We start from the raw sequence: 25653 nt of genomic DNA, 5'->3' as shown, positions 1-25653 counted from the left end.
CGCTCTGGGACTCCTGCTTGGGAAGGACTCGGGCGGAACTAAGCAGCGCGGGTGTAGGCAGGATGACGAACGGGTTTGAATGTGGCACTTTCTGTCCTCCCTCTGCTCTGCTTCCCCTTGGTGGTTAACCTCAGGCTGCAAGTCGTTTAGCTGTCGCTGGTGAGTGCGGAATGAGAGAAATGCAAAAAGTACATTTTTGCCAGGAATGGGTATCTGGGAGCCTTCAGCAGACGCGGATTGACTTTCTCTATTCAGTTCTAGTTTGCGGGTCACAGCACCTGAATGGGCTTGCCCCAGATGCTGTCCCTTTGGCTCCCGAAAAGCCTTTAGCCGGCGGGAACCTGTTTCCCAGTTAGAAAAATCCCTTGACGCGGCCTGTGGAGCCCCGCCTCCTGGAGCTCACGGAAGAGCCACCTGGGCTGGGCAATCTTGGGGGAAGGGGAATTCAAGTGTGTATTAGCATTCTCTGTGCTTCTGCTTTATTCATAACTTCGGCTTTCCACTGGGGTCCGCATAACTGGAGTTGTTAATGGAGATACAAAATGGTCTAATCCAAAAATTGCTGCATTTTAGAAGGTAAACCCTCCAGAGCTGGCAGTTAAAATATTTACCGTTTTATTAAAAGTCGTGATTTTGCAACCCCGTTTTGATCGCCACCTACGTAAAGCTACCTGTTCAAAGTTTATTTTTGTTTTTGTTTATTTGGGGTTTTTCGCCAAGAGGCTGCTTAGTAGTTAGGCATGAGAAGTTCAAAGAGACATTTCTTGCCTTCTGGGATGTCGGTTTATTGAAAGGGAAATTGTGCGTTCTGCATTTTCAATAGTGTTTCCCCCCTTTTATCATTTTGTCTCTTTAGAAAAAGAATTAGTTTTGTTTTTTTTTTTTTAGTAACAGTTACTTGCATAATCATTGTAAAATAACAACAAACCTATCAGATATTACAGAGGGGAAAAAAAGGAAAAATCGCCCTATTAGCCTAACCCCCTCTCACTGGGTATACTAATGATTCTGTGATAGCCCTCCGGAGTTTTTCTGTGTTTATATACACATTCACAGACATTTTTTTAAAAATGGAAATGGGATCATACTGCTCTTATGATGCATTTGTTTTTCTCCTTTTGTATTTGTCAAGAGAAAACTTATTGTACAGTAAAAGAATAATTGCTTCACAATCCTAGAATGAGGTGCCTAATTATTAAGAATAACCTTTACTGGATTTCCCTGGTGGCCTAGCAAGTTAACAATCTGGCATTGTTACTACTGTGGCACAGGTTCAATCCCTGACCCCAGATTTTCCCCATACCCTAGATGTGACAAAAAAAAAAAAAAAAGGAAGAAAGAAAATATTTCTTTACAACTTTCGACTCACATTTTCAGAAGTCTGTAAATGAAACTTTATTCATTCAGCAAAAATTGAGTGGGAGTTGCTCCTGTGGCACAGTGGGTTATTGATCTGGCTTGTCTCTGTGCAGGCATCAGTTTGATTCCAGCCTGGTGCAATGAGTTAGGGATCTGATGTTGCTGCAGCTGTGACTCCAATCCCATCCCTGGCCCTGGAAACTTCTATATGCCTTCAGTGCACCAAAAACAAAACAAAAAAAACTGATTGAGTGACTGATATATGGTAGTGCTGCTTTAGGTAGATGCTTGAGATACATCTGTGAAGAGACAGAGCAAGCCTAACACAAAATTTAAAAAATATTTGTCACTGTGGAACTAATGTGCTATTGAGTAGAAACAGACAATAAACCACAAACCTAACAAATAATTAAATTATGTTAGAAGATGATAAGTGCTATGGAAAGAATATGAAGTAGGGTAAGAGAGATTGGGCATGCTGACAATTTTACTGTGGGTCAAATGTTAGATAATAGAATCGGGGTAGACCTAATTGAAAAAATGAGAGGAAGCAGCCAGTCAAGGGAACATTCTCATTCTGTCACATCCAGGATACATGCTTTCTACTTGACTTTTATCACAGTTGATGTTAACCTTGATCACCTTGATGAGGTAGTGATGTTATTTTCCTCCTTTTCTGTACTGTGCTCTGGGAGCGAGTCATTAAGCAGAGCCCATACCTCAGGGGTGATAGCTTTACTCTACCTCTTTGAGTAGAGAGGGAATATCAAATGAAAATTATTTGTGGAGTTCCTGTCGTGGCTCAGTGGTTAACAAATCTGACTAGGAACCATGAGGTTGGGGGTTCGATCCTTGGCCTTGCTCAGTGGGTTAAGGATCCAGCGTTGCTGTGAGTTGTGGTGTAGGTTGCAGACACGGCTTGGATCCCGAGTTGCTATGGCTCTGGCGTAGGCTGGTGGCTACAGCTGCGATTAGACCTCTAGCCTGGGAACCTCCATATGCCACGGGAGCGGCCTTAGAAAAGGCAAAAAGACCAAAAAAAAAAAAATTATTTGGGGAGTTCCTGTCTTGGCTCCAGGGGTTAAGAACCCAACTAGTATCCATAAGGATGTGGGTTTGATCCCTGGCCTCACTCAGTGGGTTAAAGGTCTGGCCTTGCTGCAAGCTGCCCAAAGATTTGCCTCTGATCCCAAGTTGCTGTGGCTGTGGTTGGCATAGGCCCAAGGCTACAGCTCTGATTCCACCCCAAGCCTGGGAACTTCCATATGCTGCAAATGTGGCCTTAAAAAAAAGAAAAGAAAAGAAGAAAAAATTATTCAAAATGCTTCTGCAAGGGAGATCTGTTTCTTCTTTCCCATTACTTAATTTATTCATGTTTTCTCTTTTTTGTTTTTTTGGGAGGTGTTTTTTGCTTTTTAGGGCCGCACCTGCGGCATATGGCAGTTCCCAGGCTAGGGGTTAAATTGGAGCTGTAGACCCCCAGCCTGTGCCACAGCCACAGGAACACGCGATCCCAACCTCATCTACAATGTGCATCACAGCTCACAGCAATGCCAGATCCCCCACCCACTGAGAGAGGCCAGAGATCAAACCCACATCCTCATGGATGCTAGTTGGATTTGTTTCTGCCTCACCACAATGAGAACTCCTATTCATCTGTTTATATCAGTATGGACTCATGTTTATTTTCTGTTTGAGATTATAAGCCAATGCTTTGTTACTTATTTTGTTGCTTATATTATTTCAGCTGTAGCCATTGGGACTTTCACTTGGCTCCTATGTCCCTTTGACATACCCTCATCATTTTGATTTTTTGAGTCTTTCCTTTCTAGCACTACAAGATGCTCCAGACTCATCTTTATATATTCCCTGCTACAGCCTGCTAATCAGCCATTTCTCCAAGGAGCTCTTGTCCCTCTTATTAGAGAATTAGAAACTAAGATCTGGGCATTGGGTGTCCTCATTGCCCCTGGGATGCCATTGCTTTCAGGTCCTCTCAGCCAAGAAAGCTAACCCATGTTTGTATACCTATCTGTAATTATTTCTATATCTATCAGTACCTATATTAAGCTACTTGTGAATTCCACTAATCCTATATCATTTGATCACACACACGGATCATTCTAGCTTCCTCTCTGGCTCCTGTGTAACCTCCTGCTCTAACGGTGAGGACTTGCTCATTGGAAAGTTTTGAGCAGAGGAGTTGACAGTCATCTGATTTCACGTTTATTGATTGCTGCTGTGGAGACAAGACCTTAGGGAAGATAGAATTGAAGCAGGAAGGCCATTTAGGAGGCTTTTGTTGACATCTAAAGGAATAAGAGAAAGACTTAACAAAGTTTGAAGCTAAATGACTTGAGTTAGTAGCTAATGCTTAACTTGAGAGGAAGAAGTATGGTAGAGAAAACAATTTAACGTTGTCTATTTGATTGGAGAGCCAGAGGATTAAGCTTCTCTTCTAAAGAAGCCTCGATGCAAAAGGCTCTAAACAACCAACCAACCAAACTGGAAGATTTGAACTAAAAATTGCTATGCTACGTTGTAATGTCTAAATGACAGGAAATTTTTATGTACTTCTGAATTCTGAGTTGAGCAGACCATAGATGTAACCCAATCATCAATTCAGACATTCATCAGCAAACTCTGAGTGCCCGCTGTCTTTCAGATGGTTTGCTAGGTGCTGAGAGTAGATGAACAAGACAAAATTCCTGCTTTCAGGGCACTGAAGTTATAGTAGTTAACTCTTCTAAAAATGATAAATTTGAGAGGCTGATTCAGTTGCTGAGAATTTTTCTGAAGTCAGACCCTTTTTAATGGGACGTTTTGCATTGATTCCCATAGCTTCATCACTTTGCCCATCACAGGAAAGACCTGCAGAGCTTGAGTAAGCCAGGAACTGGTTGGCACTGAAGTACAGCACTTACCCTATTTTGGCATCTTAGGGTATAATTATTACAAATTATAGTTTTGTAATAACTTAATGATTTTATAATAGTAAAAGCTACCATTTGTTGAGGGCGTCCTATGTGCCAAGTACTGTTTTTTAGGTGTTTTTAAGATAATTCCTTTGCAAGATAAGTGTTACTTTCTTTCTGTTCTTTGGGGAAAAAATTGAAACACACAAATTAAGTAACCTGTCCAATATATACATGTAGGCCATGAACCTAATCTTTCTGCATTCAGTTTAAGCCAGTGTATAGTAGGCTATAATTGTTTTGTGTCTAAACATGACTTGTAAGTTATAAAAACATGCATGTTCATTAAGAACAGTTTAAAATGCAAATAAGCAAAAAATCGAGTTCCACATTGCTTTGAAACAAAAGGGAACATGTTACGATCTGGTGAGAATGTGCTAAACTAGATATTAGGAGAACTGAGTTCCACCCCATGAACTCTTGAAAGCTGGATACCCTTGGGTAAATGATTGAACCCTCTGGGAGTCTTTTTCCACACAAATCGAGAAAGTCATCATGTCTGATTAGGAGTTGAGTTTTCTTCAATCCCTTCCAGCTCTTTAATTTTTCTGTGATTCTATAGCAAAGCATTCTTTGTCTGCCCTCGCTGTTGAAGATTTTTTAAAATGATAGTAACCTCCATTGCCCATTTTTGTTGAATCAGCCTGAGGTTAAACTCTTTGTTGAAAAGTGGGGTGTGAACCACTGCCTATGGTTTTCTTCAACTTGGAATAAAACATTTATTATAACTTTATTATTGTCCTTACTGTATTAAAACAACCAAGATTTTACTGTGAAACTGCATTCGTTTTTTACAATTGGCGTGGTTTTCTGTTACTTACAGAAGTGGGGGAGCTAGCCATTCCTAAGACGTACGTGACCCATGCATCTGTCTCACAGCCTCTAAAGCCTCTAAGGAGAACAGTCACCACACTCATGGCGGGGATTTTGCGCTCAGTAGTTCAGAGGCCCCCAGGCAGACTACAAGTAAGTGTTTCTTTACAAAAAATTTCTTTTTTTTTTTCCTATTCCTTAAGAACATTTTCTGTCTCTTTTCTAATGAACAAAACATACAGGCAAGTTAGCATCTTAAGTTCCTTTTTTTATATATTAATTTTTTTCGATGTTGAGGGTTAATTTTGTTTGTGGTTTATTTGCTGTTTTATCCCTACAGATTTGAAGTCACAAAAGACCTTTTCCTGGAAAACATGCTAGTAAAAAATGGCTAGTGGTGATTCCCCTTGATCCACTGTAATCTTTTTTTGCAGGGGCTTCACCTGTAGCATGCAGAAGTTCCCAGCTCATGGGAACTACACCACAGCTCATGGCAACGTGATCTTTAACCCACTGGGGGAGGCCAGGGATTGAACCCGCATCCTCATGGATACTAGTCAGGTTCATTACCACTGAGCCACAATGGAAACTCTCCTCAATAAATTTTTGTTTTGTTTTGTTTTAATGGATAGACTTTATTTCTTAGAACCTGCGCCATAACAGTAACCAGAGTCACAGCAGTGACAACACCAGATCCTTAACCTGCTGAGCCACCAGGGAACTCCAGTCTTTTTAAAGTTTTAGATTTTTTTTTTCTTCAATTTTGAAAATAGTCCATTTTCAATCACTGAAAATTAGAAAAATATAGTCAAGCAGAAAGAAGAGAAACAGTTTCCCAGAGACCATTAATGTTTGTACTTTCATGTATTTCCCTCCAGTCTTTCTTTTGGAGATTGCCTAATCCATTCATGAGGCCCAGAGTCTAGATAGAACCTCCTGCCACCTTTAGATGATAATGATGTCAGGTGCTTTACATACTTCCCTTCACCTCACATTAACCCTGGGAAGTGGGGGTGGGGGTCAGTATTATTTCCTTTTTATGGCTGAGGAGCCTGACCCTTGGCGAGGATGGGAATCTCATATCTCACTGTAAGCTGGTAAGTACAGAACCGGGATTGGGAAGCCCAGAGTTCCTGGTGTGTCCCAGCCGAGACCCTCACCGCCCCCCAGATGCCTCTGCTTTTATGAGGAGGAATACAGGGAGGACATGAAGGGAATAATTACCACCCTCCCAGACAGGACTTCCTGGTCCGAAGGCAGCCCCACAGAAACAGGGCTAGAAGGTTGTAAAGAGGGAACAAGAGATAGGAACTCAGAGTTCATGGTACTGTTGGGACTAGAAAGAAAACTGGAAACTCATTTTGGGTTCCCCTTACACTGTATTGTTGAAGGTGACCTACTGTGTGTTGTCTCAAGCACATTTTGGCAAACTACAGCCTGCAAGCCAAACACAGCGGTCCGCCTGTTTTTGTAAAAGTGTTAGTGGAATATAGCCACACCAGTTTGTTTACTTGCTGTCTCCAGCGGCTTTCACCCTGCAGTGGCCAAGCCAAAACTGGGCAATGGAAACCCTGTAGCCCCAGAGCTAGAAATATGGTCCTTTCCAGAAAAATGCTGCCAGCCTATGGTCTGGAAGTTTATACTTGTGTGCTTTTTCTTTACAATGTGATAGTGGTGAGATGAGAGGTATTCATTTAGCTCAGGGCTGTAATAAATGTTTAATAATCACAGTTTAGGTAAGAACAGACTTTCATCACCTAAAAATTGGTAGGTATGGATTTCTGCACTAGACAGAGTTCTAAAAAACAAATGTTTTATGTCATATTTTAGACGGTGACAAAAGGCTTGGAATCTCTCATTTGTACAGATTGGATTCGTCACAAATTTACAAGGTCAAGAATTCCAGATAAAGTAAGAACAAAGTTTTTTTTTTGTTATTCTTTTTAAAAAACATGTTATGTTTTGAAAGGAACCAATTTTTGTAATACTGAAAACTTTCATGTTAAATTATTTGTGGGTATAGATAGAAGTGAAGAGTTTAAAACCCTTCATAAATAGTAGGATTGATGTAAATGATTATTAAAAATTAAGATTGCCACTGGCCTTCTTAGTCTTAGGCTTTTATGACCTCAGAATCTGTTTATTGCTGCTTATGGCTTTTTTCCTTAATATTTTATGCTTTCGTGTCACTGTTTTCCCTAGAAAATAGCATGTCTTCCTCCTGCTCAGACTGCTGTGTGGTTCTTGGTATTGTTTTTCTGTGTCAACTATGGCTAATAATTTGGATCATGGCATTTTCTCTGCTAGGTCTGTATGTACCTATCATTTTTTCGGAAGACACTGGCTAAGCCCTCCATAGGTTTTTTGTGGGGTTTTTTTGGCCTTTTTTAGGGCTGCATCCATGGCATATGAAAGTTCCCAGGCTAGGGGTCAAATCAGAGCTGTAGCTGGTGGCCTACACGATAGCCACAGCCACATCAGATCTGAGCAAGTCTGTGACCTACACCACAGCTCATGGCAATGCCAGATCTTTAACCCACTGAGCAAGGCCAGGGATGGAACCTGCATCCTCTTGGATACTAGTTGGGTTTGTTGTTGCTAAGTCGCAACAGAAACTCCCCTCCATAGATTTTTGTTTTGTTTGTTTTAATGGATAGACTTTATTTCTTAGAGCAGTTGTAGATTGATTGAAAAATTGAGCAGGAAGTACAGAGAGTTCCCACATACTCCCCCCTCACACACACAGATACCCTTGTCAACATCTTGCGTTGATATACATTTGCTATAATTGATGAGCCAATAGTGGCCCATTACCATGAATTAAAGTCTAGTTTGACTATAGTTTACATCAGGGTCACTCTTTGTGTTGTATATTCTGTGGGTTTCGACAGAGGCATCATGTCCTGTATCCACCATTAAAGTATCATACAGACTCGTTTCACTGCCCAGAAAACCCTCCGTGCTTCACCTGTGCATCCCTTCCGCTCATCCCCTGGTGACCGTTGATGTTTTCACCGCCTCTGTGCTTTTACCTTTTCCTGACTGTCACGTAGCTGGCATCATGTAGTATATGGCCCTTTCATACTAGCTTTACTCACTGAGCAATATGCACTTAATGTCCTTGATGTCTTATCATGACTCAGTAGCTCATTTCTTTTTCTTTTTCAGTTAACTGTATCTTTAATCAAAAGAATGATAAATCCTGAGTTAACTAGAAAATCTGTTGCTAGAACTAAGGAAAAAACATGCTTGAAAAGATCATTTCCTTTTTTTTTTCCTTATTTTAAAATTAAAGTATAGTTGATTTACAACATTGTGCTAATTTCTGCTATACAGCAAAATGACCCAGGCATACATATATTTACACATTAGCTTTCTTATATTATCTTTCATCATGTTCCATCACAAGAGGCTGGATAGAGTTCCCTGTACTGTACAGTAGGATCTCATTCCATATCCATTCTAAATGTAATAGTTTGCATCTACTAACCCCAAATTCATGGTCTATCCCACTCCTTCCCCCCTCCCTGCTTAGCAACCGCAAGTCTGTTCTCCATGTCTGTTTCTGTTCTATAGACTGGTTCATTTGTGCCGTATTTTAGATTCCACATATAAGTGATATCATGTGGTATTTGTCTTTCTCTTTCTGACTTACTTCACTTAGTATGAGAATCTCTGGTTGCATCCGTGTCACTGCAAATGGCATTATTTTGTTCTTTTTAAATGGCTCATTAGTATTCCATTGTATATATGTACTACTTTTTTTTTTTGGTCTTTTTAGGGCTGCATCTGCAGTGTATTGAAGTTCCCAGACCAGGAGTCGAATCAGAACTGTAACTGCCAGACTTCACCACAGCCACAGAAATGCAGGATCCGAGCCACTTCTGCTACCTACACCACAGCTTATGGCAATGCCAGATCCTTAACCCTCTGAGTGGGGCCAGTTTATCGAACCTGCGTCCTCTTGGATACTAATTGGGTTCGTTAACCACTGAGCCATAACAGGACCTCCTATATGTTCCACATTTTAAGCCATTCATCTGTCAAATGGACACTTAGCTTGTTTCCATGTCTTGGCTATTGTGAATAGTGCTGCTGTGAACATAGGGGTGTATGTATTTTTTTCAGTGAAAGTTTTGTGCAGATATATGCCCAGCAGTGGGATTGCCGAATCATATGGTAGCTCTATATTTAGTTTTCTGAGGTACCGCCATACTGTTTTCCATAATGATTGTACCAATTTACATTCCCACCAACAGTGTAGGAGGGTTCCCTTTTCTCCACACCCTTTCCAGTGTTTGTTATTGTAGACTTATTAATGATGGCCATTCTGACAGGTGTGAGGTGGTGCCTCATTTTAGTTTTGATTTGCATTTCTCTAATAATTTGATTTGCATTTCTCTAATAATTAGTGATGCTGAGCAGCTTTTCATGTGCCAACTGGCCATCCATATGTCTTCTTGGGGGAAATGTCTATTTAGGTCTTCTGCCCATTTTTCAACTGGGTTGTTTAAATTGTTTTCCGTTAAAGTAGCTGAGGACTCAGTAATCAGATAAGAGTCTGAAAGTAATGAAAGCTACACTTTTATAACCTGAGTTTTGTGACTGTGTAGCTTATTTTATTTTAATTGCCAAATGATATTCCCTTGTATGGCTGTATTGCAGTTTGTTTATCCATTCACCTCCTGAAGGATATATTGGTTGTTTCCAATTTTTGGCCGTGGTGAATAAAGCTGCTGTAAACATCTGTGTGCAGGCTTTTGTGTGGGTTTAAGTTTTCAACTCATTTGAGGTAGATTCCTGTGAATGCAGTTGCTAGAATGTATGGTAAAGTCTGTTTAGTTTTGCAAAGCCTGGGTTTTTTTTTTTCTTTTGTTTTCCCCAATTTTTTGTATTGTGATAAAATACATACAACAAAAAATTTACTGTCAACCAGTGGTATTAATCGTATTGTGTGACCATCACAGCCATCCATCTCCAGAATTCTTCATCTTGAAAAACTGAAACTCTGTACCCATTAAATAGTAATTCCTCGTACTTTCTTCCCCCAGTCCCTAGTAATCACTATTCTCCACTAACCTTTTTTTGAAAAGGTAAAATAGTATTACCATTGACTATTTTGCTACCTTAAAGTCCCTGATGTTCTTTTATCAGAAATCTTTTTATTTTTCAAGTCATGGCCTTTCTGCAACTGTATTGTCTTCTATCTTTCCATGTTTCTTAGACTATAAACTTTTGGAAAAAAAGGATAGATACAAATGTCAGCATTCATTTAAAATCAAGGCGGTGGTTTTGATCCCTGGCTGTAGTGCATGTGAAAACCTTTATTTAAACTTCATAGACATGCCTCAGATGTGCATCTGCAGCCTTTGCCTGTCTCTGACGTCACCCTGTGTTCTCAGACGGTTTTTAGACCTTGCTGCTTGGATAACCCAGAGTACTTTAATGATCCAAAATTAAACCCATTGTCCATTAAACCCATTTCCCTCCAAACAACCCCTCTACAAGAGGGTGCTTGTCCTGTTCTAGCTGTGTCAGTTGATGTTACCAGCCTCTGCCAACCTCAACCCCATCTTCTCCCCCACACACCACGGATCCATCTGTTTTACTGCCCAGAGATCTCACATCAGTACTGCTGCTGTTCAGAGTCTTAACCCAGGGCCTAACTGCTTCCTGAGTTCCTTTCTTCATTCTCCACTGCCAGTTCACTTGATTCTCTTGTAAGAGTTTTCTTTCTGAATCTTTTTTTTTTTTTTTTAATATTGTCATGTTGCTTCAAACCTCCAATAGCTTGATATCCCCTCTGGAAATGTTTAAAGACTCAGCAGAGTTGAGCAGAGTTTACCTTCTTCCCCTGCATTGAAATTATGATATTATGAAATTCTTAGACTCCATCTGTCTGAGTAATTGGACTGGTACAAGTGTTCAGTTTGAGGATGAGAATTATAGAAAGATGAGGGATGAAATCATTATGTAGTTGTTTAAAGGTTTTTATTTTTTGTGGGTTTTTTGTCTTTTTAGGGCCACACCTGTGGCATATGAAGGTTCCCAGGCTAGGGGTCAAATTGGAGTCATAGCCTCCAGCCTACACCACAGTCACAGCAATGCAAGATCCAAGCCGTGTCTGCAACCTATCCCACAGCTCACGGCAACACTGGATCCTTAACTCTCTAAGCAGGGCCAGGGATAGAATCTGCATCCTCATGGATGCTAGTCGTGTTCGTTATGTTTAAAGCTTTTTTAAAGAAAAAAAATAAAGGAGGTACATAGAAACTCTGTAAGTTGAAAATTTACCATTTATAATTCTTCTTTTCTAGGTTTTTCAGCCTTCACCTGAAGATCATGAAAGATATGGTGGGGATCCACAGTACCCTCATAAACTGCATATCGTTACCAGAATAAAAAGTACAAAAAGACGTCCATATTGGGAGAAAGATATAATAAAGATGCTTGGATTAGAAAAAGTAGGTAACTGTTTTGGTCATCTTTAGTTTAGTTTAAATTCGCTTTAAATGTTTTACTTTTAAAACTTAAAGGTATAGGGAGTTCCCTTCATGGCTCAGTGGTCAATGAACCCAACTAGGATCCATGAAGATGCGAGTTCGATCCCTGGCCTCGCTCATTGGGTTAAGGATCCTGCATTGCTGTGAGCTGTGGTGTAGGTTGTAGACATTGTTCTGATCCCATGTTGCTGTGGTTATGGTGTAGGCCAGTGGCTACAGCTCTGATTGGACCCCTAGCCTGGGCACTTCCATATGCTACCAGGGGGGGCCCTAAAATAGCAAAAAAAAAAAAAAAAAAAATCCAAACAATGCTTTAAGGTATATATTTAATATTTCTTTTGTTTAAATGTATTATTTCATGAGGATGCTGGTTCAATCCCTGGCCTCTCTCAGTAGGTTAAAGAGCCAGTGTTGCTGCAAGCTGCAGCATAGGTCACAGATGTAGCTCAGATCTGGCGTTGCTGTGGCTGTGGTGTCAGCCAGCAGCTGCAGCTCTGACTCGACCCCTGCCCTGGGAGTTTCAGTATGCTGCAGGTACAGCCCTAAAAAAGAAAAAAAAGTGTTATTTCATGCAATGTTTTTAAAAGTTCAATTTAGACAAAATGAGCCTTCAATTTAACATTTTCCTGAATGGTGGGACCAACTGCACATTTGAAATTGATCAATCACATTGTTTCCTTTGTTCATAGGCACACACTCCTCAAGTTCACAAGAATATCCCTTCAGTGAATGCAAAACTGAAAGTGGTTAAACATTTGATAAGGTTTGTTGTTTGTTATTCCAGCAGTTTTTTTAAAATGTGCTACCGTGTGTAACTCTAAAGGCATTCCCTTATGTCACAGGATCAAGCCCCTGAAGCTGCCACAAGGTCTTCCGACAGAGGAGGACATGGCCAACACGTGCCTCAAAAGCAATGGGGAGCTGGTGGTGCGGTGGCTTCTAAACCCTGCCAACCAGGAAGCGAGGAAGTCCTGATGGCTGAGCAGCTTCAGAGTAAAAAGTACAAATCATTTCTATTTCAAGATGATGAGAAAGTGTTCTCATTAAAATCTGTGTTAAAGTCATTTTCACTGACTAAACATGGTGTGATTCTTCCTTAGTACAGACTGGAGGTTTTAATGCTATTAATTGGCTTAATTCTCTCCCCTTCCTCCCCAGGAGTTCCACTGAAAAACGGGTAAGAATGGCATTGTTTAAACTTGCGGCTTCAGATGTCACCTTAGCAATCCACATTAACTTTTTTTTTTTTTTTTTTAATGTTTTCTGGACTTCCCGTGGTTAATGAATCCGAAGGAACCATGAGGTTTTGGATTCAATTCCTGGCCTTGCTCAGTGGGTTAAGGATCTGGTGTTGCCGTGAGCTGTGGTGTAGGTCGCAGGCCTGGCTCGGATCTTGAGTTGCTATGGCTGTGGCATAGGCCGGCAGCTACAGCTCCGATTAGATCCCTAGCCTGGTAATCTCCATATGCCGAGGGTGTGGCCCTAGAAAAAGACAAAAAGGCAAAAAAAAAGTTTTCTTTAATTGAATTCCGCATATTCTGTGAGTAGATGTTAGAGTGAACAGTGTGCTCTGAGTGTAGTGCCTATAAATACATAATTTATCCTAAATTTAAAATCAAAAATAGGATCTATTTTCTAATTATAAGTCTCATTTGGCCTAAACTTTATTGATGTTCCTTGAATTCCTAAAAACCTTTGCCAACAGTTGAGGTTACTATTTAAAAGGAGAAAGAGTAGGGAAAGATGCTTTAGGAAAAATTGTTCCGTTTCCCTTTTTTCTCTTTTCGATACCCGGAGGGGTGGGGAGAAGGAAGAATTTTAGGAGAGGTTCAATACTGGGAACTTCTGTAGCAGCTAATAAAAGACGATGCCGAGGAGTTCCCGTCGTGGCGCAGTGGTTAACGAATCCGACTAGGAACCATGAGGTTGCGGCTTCGGTCCCTGCCCTTGCTCAGTGGGTTAAGGATCTGGTGTTGCCGTGAGCTGTGGTGTAGGTTGCAGACACGGCTCAGATCCCGCGTTGCTGTGGCTCTGGCGTAGGCCAGTGGCTACAGCTCCGATTGGACCCCTAGCCTGGGAACCTCCATATGCCACGGGAGTGGCCCAAGAAATAGCAAAAAAAGAACCCAATAAATAAATAAATAAATAAATAAATAAAGACGATGCCGAGGACTTCAAATTCTAGTTGTCCTTTATTTTCCTTATTCTCATGTGAAATTTGGCTGAGGCAGCAGTAACATTGGCCTCACCGTCTGTGGTGCCAGTGTCTATCCTGTCATAGTGTTGGGCATCAAGCAAAAGTGCCACCTGAAGTGAAGCTGGATATCATTGATTAATAAGCTTAAAGGCAGTTGCAGCTTAAACGCAGCAGTTATTGAATACCCAATTCATGGGTGGCCTGGAGAGGACGTAAACCAGGACAGGGCTCGGTCTAATTGGAGAGAGACCTGTATGCCACAGCAGGTGCTATCCTTGCTGGAGTTGGGGTTGAGGACAGCTGTGCAAATAAAAGTGGCCCCTGCTAATATAGTGCCATCTCTTTACTGTGCTAATGTTAATGTTGTTTAAGACAAGGAGAAGACATTGGTTAATTTTTACCCAAAGAGTCTAATAAAATTTGGGCGAGTAATTTTAACCTTAACTACCCATGACTAGAGGAAAACAGCAAAATGTTAAGTTGGACATTTAGAAGTGCAATTGTCCTGAAGAGGAAAAGTCTGGAGGGAGAAGAGGAGCATAGGCTAGAGCTTTGTTTTCTGTTGCCATGTAACATATTACCACACATTTGGTTGCTCAAGACAACACACGCCTATTACTCCACTTCTCTGGGTCAGAAGTCTGGGCACAGCTTAGCTCGGTAGTCTGTTCAGGGTCTCACAAGGCTGCAAGAAAGGCATCAGCCAAAGCTGGGTTCTCATCAGAGTCTTGACAGTCATCTCCTACCAAGCTCTCCCAGGTTGTTTGCAGAATTCATTTCCTTGTGGCCATAAAATTCACGGCAAGTTGCGTCTTCAAAACCAGCACTGGGAGTTCCCTTCGTGGTGCAGCAGAAACGAATCTGACTAGGAACCATGAGTTTGCCGATTCAATCCCTGGCCTCGCTCAGTGGGTTAAGGATTCGGCATTGCCGTGAGCTGTGGTGTAGGTCACAGACGAGGCTCGGATCTGGCGTGGCTGTGGCTGTGGTGTAGGCAGGAGGCTACAGCTCCAATTACACCCCTAACCTGGGAACCTCCATATGCCTCGGGTGCAGCCCTAAAAAGAGAAAAGACAGAAAAACAAACAAACAAACAAAAAACCCAGGAGTTCCCGTCGTGGCACAGTGGTTAACGAATCCGACTAGGAACTATGAGGTTGCGGTTTCGGTCCCTGCCCTTGCTCAGTGGGTTAATGATCCGGCGTTGCCGTGAGCTGTGGTGTAGGTTGCAGATGCGGCTCGGATCCCATGTTGCTGTGGCTCTGGTGTAGGCCGGTGGCTACAGCTCCGATTCAACCCCTAGCCTGGGAACCTCCATATGCCGCGGGAGCGGCCCAAGAAATAGCAAAAAGACAAAAAAAAAAAAACAAAAAAACAAAAACAGCATTGGAGAGAGAGACTAGCAAGGTAGGTGCTACACTCAGGTCATCAGGTCATTGCAGCTCCTAGACTCCATCTTTGTTGCCTTCCTTTGGTTGGAAGCAAATAACAGGCCCAGCCCACACTCAAGGAAGAGGAGAGTTCCACAAAGAGTTTCTACCAGGGACCAGGGTCAGGGGACCTCCTTAAAGTCGACCTGCCAGGCCCATCAGCCCACTCTCAAGCTGGACCCAGGGATTCCCTGGAATGGAATTCTGTTTCCTTCCATCCTTTCAAACTTTATAAGGACTTCTCCTGTCTTTTCTGTGTCTCAGAACTGCTTTATTTAATTTTACCTGCCTTATTTCAGAAGGTTTATCTGGCCACTTCTTGGCGAGCATTGGCCTTTGGTCATGCTCGAGGGAGCCAGAGTCAGTCCAGCATTATTTTTAAAGGCCAGTGCAGTTCTCAGGGCCTTCTCAGTCTACATGCTGCCTCTTTCAGGCGAAACACCTGTTCATCTTTTCTTGTACAATACTAACTATATATGTGTGTGTGTGTGTGTGTGTGTGTGTGTGTTTATCGTTCTGTCACAGTTTCACCAGGACACTGGGAGTTGCACTGGCCATTTTGGGGACCTTTGACATGAACAAGAGTATGTGTCTGGAAAGTACCTTAGAACAAAAAAGAACAAGAAGTGAATAAACCCCCATGAGGACATCATTTATCTTGTATTTCTAGGAAAAAAAAAAAAAAAAAGACCGTATTACTTAGTATGGGTGGTATCCTCTCCTTCCTTTCCATACTTGGAGGAATATTAGGTACTGGCTTTTTGATCACACAGCTTGATAAAAATATCAGCGGTCCAAGTTATAATCTAGACTGTCACTCTTTTTTATGTATTTTTGTCAAACTCTGTGTTTTTGTGTGTTTGTTTTTATGGCCACATTCGTGGCGTATGGAAGTTCCAGGGCCAGGGATTGAATCCAAGCCACAGCTGTGACCTACGCTGCAGCTGCAGCAACACCAGATCCTTAACCCACCACACCGGGCCAGGGATTGAATCTACATCTGCACAGCAACCTGAGCTGCTGCAGTTGGATTCTTAGCACAGTGTGCTACAGCAGGAACTCCTCAAATTCTGTTTTATACCTTTAAACTTTTCCCAACTTTAAGACTTTAGGTAAAAAATTAATAAAGACTTTGGAAGTCTGAACAGTTTGTAAATAAGAAACAGGTATGAACATTAGTTTCTAAATAAAATTTTTACCCTTATTTCTTAGAAGGGCTCTTAGTTAACAAATGATGAAAATGCCTTTGAATAATATTACTTATGCTTATTTTTCCCTCAAAATTATTAAGATATGAAGTGAGTGCTCATTGAGGGAAAAAATAGCTGAACATTTCTTCATTTTCTGTTTTCTAACTTTATTGTCTAGAGAAAAGAAAAATAGTTGATCACTTTAGTTAAGGATAATATAAACAGTTAATTATACCAGGTAAAATAATTAGAGGAATACAGATATATGTATAACATGATGGATATGATTTTATACTTATTAAGATGATAAATGTAGTGATATATACTATATGTACATTTTTTAATATATTGATAAATTCTGTTTTAAAGTTATAGGTAGAAGCTTTAAATGTATTAAATATATATATACATGTGCCTAAATATGTGCATATAAAGGTATATTAATAGGCGTTCCCACTGTGGCACAGTGGGTTAAATATCCAGTGCTGCTGCAGCTATGGCATAGATTGTAGCTGTGGCTGGGTTTCAGTCCCTGGCCCGGGAACTTCATGTCTTGGGTGTGGCCATAAAACAAACAAACAAACAAAAAAAACACTTGGGAGTTCCCTGGTGGCACAGCAGTTTAGGATCTGACATCACTGCTGTGGCACTGGTTTGATCCTGCACCATATGCTGTGGGCATGGCCAAAAAATAAAAAATAAAGAGGCGAAGTGAAAAAATTAAAAAATAAAGCAAACCTGACAAATAGGGAGTTGATCTGCCTAGGTTAATTATATGTAAGAAAAGTCTATTAAATGTATTTCAGTGAGTATGTTCTTTCAAGGTAAAGAAACAGAGTCCTTGGACACAAAGACTGGTACAATCAAACTATCTTCCAAACATTTCCTCCATTGTTCTGGATTCACAAATCCTTCCCTTTCCCCACCCCTTTCTTATTATAAATCTGCACAGGCCCTAGGGAACTGCTTCAGTTAAATGGAAATCGCCAGAGCCCATTGCTTATTTCAGTCCTGCACTAGATCCAATAGCCAAGATGGAGTCTTAAGAACTGCTTTGTCTAAGAACCACAGCAGCGACAACAAAAGTATAAAAGCTTTAGTTGATTTAGTTCTAGGATCTCCACTAATCTTAATGGTTTCCCATGCTGTGCGGTGTAGACTCCTCCACTGACAGTAAACCCTGACTGTCTTTCAGGTAGTCACCTAACCTGTGGAGTGTTGTTCATTTTCCTTCACATGTCACTGTCCAGTATTTTCATTCTCTCAGCCCAGCCACTGTCCTTCCTTCATCCACAAGAGGGACAGCCCATACATAATTGCCTCCCTCAGGGAACTATCTATACCCTGCTCAGACTTTCTAAAGACTCCCTTGGATAACTGATTTAATTGTGTGTGTAGGTTATTCATACATAGAAAGTAAAACTAAAAATTGCCAAGTAGGCTATGTCACCAGATTCAGATTTACCCTGGACGTATAAGCTCTTCTCAGAACTTGTATCCACTCAGTACCCTCTCCTAGATCTGCCAGATAACAAAAGTAAATATTTATACTGATAGGGTGGGTAGATTTGATTTGGAAGTCGTCCATGGTGCTGAAATGCTTGAGAAACAAGTATCCTGACCATCACAGGAGCCCCTATAACAGTCAACACTGAATTAAAGAGCCTCAACATGCTTTGCTGTTGTGTAAGGAGGTGGCCATCCTACAAAGTGGAATTTAGCAAGTATATTTGGGGATATTACCCACAAAGCAGAGAAAAACTGGAAACTGTAGTAACCAACAATAGTAGGGTAATTTTAAAGATTGCTAAGGATTTTTCCACTGCACATTCTACATGCCAACAGCCCAATCCTGACAGGATTCTGAAGAGACTGGACAGGATGCTCGAGGCCCCTTTGAACACCATCGTTCCCTCTAAGCTGACGTAGGGACGTTTACTTCCTGCTGCATTTACACACTACAGGGCAAGCAGAACTGTGGATATTAGGATAGACAAAAAGCTACCTGATTCCATAAAAGACCCAGCTGCATTCTGGGATGTGTTTTCATTGCCTGGCCTTAAGGCGCTTCTTACAAATTCATGATCCTTTTGCTTCCGATGATTGCCTGTGTTACAGTTGGTGAACATGTCCTACCCAAAAACTTAAACACTGCCATGCAGCCATTGTGAGCACCACGTCCTACGACAGAAGAGGGGAAATTAGCCCTAGTCCAACAAAGACCAGGCCCTGCGGACATCCTTCTGGTCCTGGCCGGCAAAATCTTCAAAAGTGAAATTTTGAATGTTGTGGATTAATGCCTTGTGGTCTGACTTTGCCTGAATTGGCCAAAGATGGGGGCATTAGGAAGATACAGGCGTGGAATCACCCACCTCGGTGTGTCTGGAAGCTAGCCAGGCACAAACAGGTGTGCCTTGTTGAGCACAAGCAGTGTTACAGAGTCACCAACATCAGATCGGGCCGCTCTGAGACTGATGGGTCAGGGCCAAAACCAGCCCACTCCGTCATCAGGTATGAGCACAGATGAAAACACGAGCATTGTTCAAGCCAGAAAATGACAGCACACACACAACCACTCCCCCTACTCTGGGTGATGTGAGGTCACACAGCTTTAGTCTCGTTGCATTCCTGTGGCCTTCCAGATCAGACTCATGGAGACACAGGTCAGAGCCACCTCTTTCCCAGCAGCATCAATCCAGACCAAACTCTGTCCTTGAACGCTTATCAAAATCATCTGATGAGAACTCGAATCCTGTAATGTCCATCCCTGGGGACTCTGGCTGAGCAGCAATAAAAGGGCCTTAACCAGCTCCAGCTGCATCTGGTGGTCTGTGGCTGGTACGAATCCTGTGGCTCTCAGGGTGTAAGCTGCTGAGGGTATCCCCTGGGGAGCATTCTGCTCAGCCTCAGCCTCCCTAGAGTTGCCTTTACTCTACCTTTACCACAGGTAACCCAGTCTGCTGGCTTCCCAGCCTAGAGAACTTGTCAGAAGGAAGTCAGGTGGCACAGGGCCTGCCTTCTCTTCTGCTAGTGGGACCCATCACTCCCTGCTTTCTGTGGGAGCAGCGTGGTTGCAGCAATTCCAGGGCCTCAGCACAGCTTGGATTTACCTTCAAGGAGAATTTCTAGGGAAGAAAGTGTGAAGTGAGGCCTAGGGGGTGAGAAATTGGGTGTAGGGAACAGGACGAGAGTGACCGTCATGTGCCCCCATCCCTGCCAGGACACCCTGCCCCAGTTGTGCCCTGACCGACAGGCTCAGACCCTGCCCCTTGTCCAGCGGCAAGCTCCCTGCTGGGGACAGCTGTCAGCAGCTCTCTGTCATTGTCCCAGCTGTGAGGTGTCTTCCACATATGTACATATATGGTATCTTACAAAGCTGGCATTTTGCTTGTTTGGGGAGCTTGTAGAAGCTGCTGTGACTATGTGCCCACTTCAGTGTCCATGGCCCTCTTTCTGAGTCCCCATAATACTGGCCTCCACCTTCTCAGCGGCCCCCTTCAAGGACTCCCAGCAGCTTTCCCTCGCTCTCTCCCTCCTCACCAGTGGGCCTGCCCTCACCAGCTTTTCCACCTCATCACTGGCTTTGCTCTGCCACCAGAGGCCTCTCTACCAAGGCCCCTCCCTTCTTAAGGGCATGTCCCCTCCTATGGCTGGCCTTACCGCTTGCTCCAGAGTCTCCTGGCCACTGTGCCCTCATCTTCACTCCCACCCCTCCCCAAAAGCTTTCACATCTTTGCCACAGGGTCTTCCCTGTCATTAGACCCGCCTCCTACCTACCTTCCCCGTCTTCATCAGCCCAGGCTGCTCTCTGTCACCAGAGCCCTTGCCCTTGGACCACAGTTTCGGTGGACCATCTCCCCAGCCCCCACCAGAACACGTTCAGATATACTTGTTCCCCAGCTAGACCCCTGCTTTGTCTCCAGGGGTCTATTCTGTACCCCCATGTTCATAGCAGCATTACTTACAATAGCCAAGACATGGAAACAGATTGTCTGTCAACAGATGAATGGATAAAAAAAATGTGGTGTGTGTGTGTATATATATATTATTCAGCCATAAAAAGAAGGAAATTCTGTCACTTGCAGCATGAATGAACCTTGACAACATTATGCTAACTGAAGGAAGTCAGAGAAAGATCACATATGTGATCTCACTTAAATGTGGAATCTAAACAAACAAAACAAACAACCTCAAAGAGAAAGAGATCAGACTTGTAGTTACCATAGGCAGAGGGAAGAGGAATTGGATGAAAGGAGTTCCCTGGTGGGTCAGTGGGTTAAGGATCTGGCATCCCTGCAGTGGCTCTGGTCACTGCTGTGGTACGGGTTTGATCCCTGGCTCAGGAGCTTTCTGCATGCTGTGGGCATGGCCAAAATAAAAAAAAAATTAAAAAGGAGTTGGGTGAAGGTGGTGAAAAGGTCCAAACTTGCAGTAAATAAGTCCTAGGGAAGTAATGCACAATGTGGTGACCTTCATCTCTTTGCTCCTTGAGCAGAAGGCTTCTCCCCTCTCACAAAGCACCCTCTGTACTCTGAAGGTACCTGTGGCTCTCACGAATTCCTCCTCCAACTCTGCCATCACTGCAGGTCCTGGACTTCAGGCCCTTCTGAGGTCTTCACTGTGATAAGTCTCGACTGCCAGAGATCTCGGCTGTATGGACACTCTCCCCAGATCTCCTTGAGGAGGCCCCAAAGCCCAGAACCAGCCACAGATGCCACAGCCTCATGCTCCTCACCTGTCTTCAAAGTCCGATGAGAATATGAGACAAAATGTGATAGAGCCTATCTCTTGGCACTACTCTGTAAATAAGAGCAAAAATAAATAGCTAGCTAGCTAGAGAAATAAATAACTAAAAACTAAACCTGTTCACTGCACATCTGGGCAAATCTTTGCAAGCACCGTGGTGTAGAGCATCACTGAGGAAAGCAGTGTTTTCTTCACCCCATAAACCCCACAACAATACCTTCAGAACTGTATTGACTTAAGTTGTATCTTCTTCCCTTAAGATACTCTGACAAACATTCTAGAATCCAGGACAATCCCTCATTCAGTTAATTATGTTCTTGCAATAAAATCAAAGTAAACATGTGTGCACATACATTTAACCTAATTATTATGCTTTTTATAACTTTAATAAAGGACACAAAGTGGAACAAAGTTTTTATCTGATCATTTTTATTTTATTTTATTTTTATTTATTTATTTATTTATTTTTTTGGTCTTTTTGCTATTTCTTGGGCCGCTCCCGCAGCATATGGAGGTTCCCAGGCTAGGGGTCGAATCGGAGCTGTAGCCGCCGGCCTACGCCAGAGCCACAGCAACGCAGGATCCGAGCCGCTTCTGCAACCTACACCACAGCTCAGGGCAACGCCGGATTGTTAACCCACTGAGCAAGGCCAGGGACCGAAGCCGCAACGTCATGGTTCCTAGTCGGATTCGTTAACCACTGCGCCACGACGGGAACTCCCATTTTTATTTTAGATACATGGATGGACACAAAACTCAAAGGACACCTGAGCAGGCAATTCTTTCTTTAGAGAGGACTCCAAAAAATCCTCAAAGATGTAAGTGATCAAGAATTTTTGTTCTTGTGGAAATGCTAATCCAGACTCTCTGGCTCCAATTCCTTAAACTGGAAAGAACAGCCTAATAAAAATATCTTGACTAAAAAGTTCACTTTGTAAACATCTGTCTTAATTTTAGAATCAAGTGCAGGAAAGAGGCACGAAGTGATGACGGAAGAGTGGGGCATGGAGGCAGAGGCATGGAGAGGCCAAGGCCACGGCAGACCCTCAGCAAATGAGGAGGTTGGTGTAGACTCCTGAATTCAGAAGAGGCTGATGACCTGGGGAACAGGTGGAGGAGCATAGGTCCTGCAGAGGGAAGGGCTGTGGATGTGAGATGGAGGGAAGGCCATGGTGGGAGAGAGAAGCAGGCAGGCTAGGGGAGGATATGTTTAGGGACTTAGGGACAGAGCCACTTAGAGAACTGGGGAAGCCAAACCCATAATTTCTCATGGCATTAACCTGGGATGATCAAACAGGTGAGATGAGATGCTCGCACTCATGGCTCCTAGAACACTCCATATATTTTTGCCAGTTTCAAATCACAGAGAACAGCCTACAGTGACTTATTTCATCTTTTAAGCATTAGAAAAACTGTTTTTCCTCAGTGATAATTACGTTAAAAACAGAGTTGGCAAAGCCAAGCCCCGGAGTGGGGTTGCTACTCTTTGCTGCTATGAAATTAGAGTTTGTGGATTAAGTAGGAATTCACCCCCGGACAACCAGTAAAGAAAGACAAGTGGAAAAAGCAGGTGGAACAGAAATGAGGAGCATCCCATTTGTACCTGACTTGAGTTGCTCTCCTTGTGCAGCTCTTCTCAGGATGCCAGAGCCTCAGGTCCTTACAAAGCATTCTGGCTCTTCAGCCTCAAGGGCATGATCTGTAACCATGCCCTCCCCCATCCCTTTCTGCACTTCACATTTTTAAAGCATCAGCCATGGTGTGTGTGTGGGGGGGGGGGGGTGGCCACGTCCCTGGCATGCAGAAGTTCCTGGGCCAGGAATCGAACCCTAGCCATGGCAGTGACAGCACAGGATCCTTTAACTGCTAGGCCACCAGGGAACTCTTCAACTGTGTTTTAAACTTTCATCTTCTTGGAGTTCCCGTCGTGGCGCAGTGGTTAACGAATCCAACTAGGAACCATGAGGTTGCGGGTTCGATCCCTGCCCTTGCTCAGTGGGTTAACAATCCGGCGTTGCCGTGAGCTGTGGTGTAGGTTGCAGACGCGGCTCGGATCCTGCGTTGCTGTGGCTCTGGCGTAGGCTGGCAGCTACAGCTCCGATTAGACCCCTAGCCTGTGAACCTCCATATGCCGTGGGAGCGGCCCAAGAAATGGCAAAAAGACAAAAAAAATAAATAAATAAAAATAAAAATAAAGTTTCATCTTCTTAAAAGTAAACAACAGAGCTTTTTTGAGGACTATATTGAGTGAACCCAAACAGTGGGAATGTCCACGAGCCATGATAATTTCTTTGAGACTTTAATTTGTTTTGTTCTTTGTGTTTCGTCTCCCTCCCTGGCCAGGTTTTCCCTTGTGCTCCTTTGACTGAGGTAAACCTCTGTTGCAGGCACTTGTTCTTAAAAGCATGGAGTTATTAAGGGGCATTGGGCTAGAGGAAGCAGAGAGGGGTGTTTTGGAGAGCAAGTGGAGAGAAAGGACGCTCTGTACTCTACACCCACCCAAGCAGGGGCCTTCCTGTATCCCAAGACATTTCAGGATTCTCAGTTGATTTCCAGTTGCCCATATCTGCATCTCCATGTCCACAGCCTCTTTCCCTTGGAAGCACAGATAAGCGTACTGCCCACCTGCATGACAGACCAGAGAAGCAAGGAATTAACATGCTCTCCCCACAACAGGCAGCCACCTCAGTCAACGGCTCTTAGAAGCCGATGTAGAAATACCCCAGCTCCTTGTCCTTTTGCTGTAACAATTTGCAAGTGTGTGTTTTGCACCCTTCCTTGACGTTTGCCTGGAGGACCGAGCTCCAGTGCCCATCATGGTTGCTGGCTCAATGACACATATTTTATTGGCTGTCTTCCCTTCCCTGTATTCCTGAACCACTTCATACCAGCATTCCCTGCATCTCTCAGACAAACTCCCTGCACCTGAATCCCTGTCTCAGGCTCTGCTTCTACACGAACCAAACTATGGCACCTTAAATATGGGCTCTGCTCTAGAACATCTGGATCCCAGCCACAAAGAGAATGGGGGAATCGATTCAGAGTCTCAGTCACCACACTGCTTTCTTGTCTTTCCCATCACTGGAAAATTACCTCACCTGGATGTACTTTATTGCTTTGGTAGTGACATTGAGAGGGTTGGTGATCAGATGGAGTACATGCATGTGGTTTTTCCCTCACAGAGGAAATCATCCTTGAGCAAAATGAACATCCAGAGAATAGCCTAGAGTGCCCACATGCAGAATGATGAACAAAATATCTCACAACCGGTACAGCATGGTTCTCAGCCAGTCATCAAAGGTGCTGGTCCACATGCTGCAGTGCTGCCCCACCAGTGGACCACTGGGACCCAGGGTCCCAGTTCTGCCTGGGCCACATCTTCTGGCAGGGTTGAGGTCACTGAGCAGAGAAGGGTTTACTTGGCTTTCTTCTGGGGGGCCCAGAGGTAAGTAGGTATGATTTTGATTCTTCCTCAGGAGAAGAAGTGATGCACAGAAACAGCCACTGAACATTTCTGCAGGGAGCTAAAGGCCCAGAGGGGGCTGCATTGGCAGGGACCTTGAGGGCTTCCCACTCCAATTTATGTTTCCTCCCGAGTATGGAAGTAGAAGCCACAAAGCTTGCCAGGTTTCCCTCTAGAGAATTGTCTCTTCCCCACTGTGTTGTCTGGGCAAGACCAGAGAGCAGAGTAGCCAGCCCGCAGGTATGCACATGATCCAGAACGAGTCCACCAGAGTCACTCCTGGGACTCTGAGGTGAAGCTGAAAGATGGAAGGGTGTCAGAAAAAGTCACTGGGGTCCATTTATGCAATGAGAGCGCTAATTCCTTCATGCCTCAGGGTCACCAGAGTTGCCTGGTGTCTTGTCCTTGGCCTTGTCTTTGGCTCTGTGAGCTTTTCAGTAGCCTTTCGGTAATTGCCTTTTATCGCTTAAAATTTCCAGAATTGGTTACTCTTACTTCACTCACAAAGCCATAGCAAATGCTTGTCTTCAGTCACGTTTTGTGGAGAACAGATCCCTTCTGTTTTGTGGAGAACAGAAGGAGCGTGTGACAGCAACTACTGAAAATGAAAGAAAAGATGTTGGTCCCTGGCTCTTCGGCAAACAAGGGAGAACACAGAAGGTAGGTGTGGCACTGAGGGGCAGGGAATGCCTCCCCTGAGGAAGCTCAGCCCCTCCATGGTTGGCTCATGGGTACCAGGGAGCCAGAATCCCACCTGGGCCCTCCAGTCTCAGAGGCTGTGAGTCAGGCCACTGTCACAAGGCAAGCTCCAGTGGCTTGTGCAGACACTGGGCAAAGGACAAAGACTCAGGTCAGGGTGTCCTCTGGTTTGTTTTGTTTGGCCATATCCATGGCAGGAGGAAGTTCCCAGGCCAGGGATCGAACCTGCGCCACAGTTGCCACAATGCTGGATCTTGAACCTGCTGCACCACAAGGGA

At 43.4% G+C, this 25653-nt stretch overlaps 1 protein-coding gene across 1 annotated transcript; it reads left to right on the top strand.

Annotated features, from left to right (window-relative positions):
- Positions 1 to 21: 21 nt before the first annotated feature.
- MRPL30 (mitochondrial ribosomal protein L30) lies at positions 22 to 12714 on the top strand. The gene is made up of 6 exons (XM_047781455.1): positions 22 to 159; positions 5158 to 5300; positions 6978 to 7058; positions 11465 to 11611; positions 12340 to 12413; positions 12493 to 12714. Exons 2-6 carry the CDS (start codon positions 5250 to 5252, stop codon positions 12623 to 12625), a joined length of 486 nt encoding a protein of 161 aa, XP_047637411.1. The 5' UTR covers positions 22 to 159; positions 5158 to 5249; the 3' UTR covers positions 12626 to 12714.
- Positions 12715 to 25653: the final 12939 nt, after the last annotated feature.

Source organism: Phacochoerus africanus, chromosome 5, assembly GCF_016906955.1.
Source record: "Phacochoerus africanus isolate WHEZ1 chromosome 5, ROS_Pafr_v1, whole genome shotgun sequence".
In the NCBI taxonomy this organism is placed as follows: domain Eukaryota; kingdom Metazoa; phylum Chordata; class Mammalia; order Artiodactyla; family Suidae; genus Phacochoerus; species Phacochoerus africanus.
This window is presented reverse-complemented; position numbering and strand designations above follow the sequence as displayed.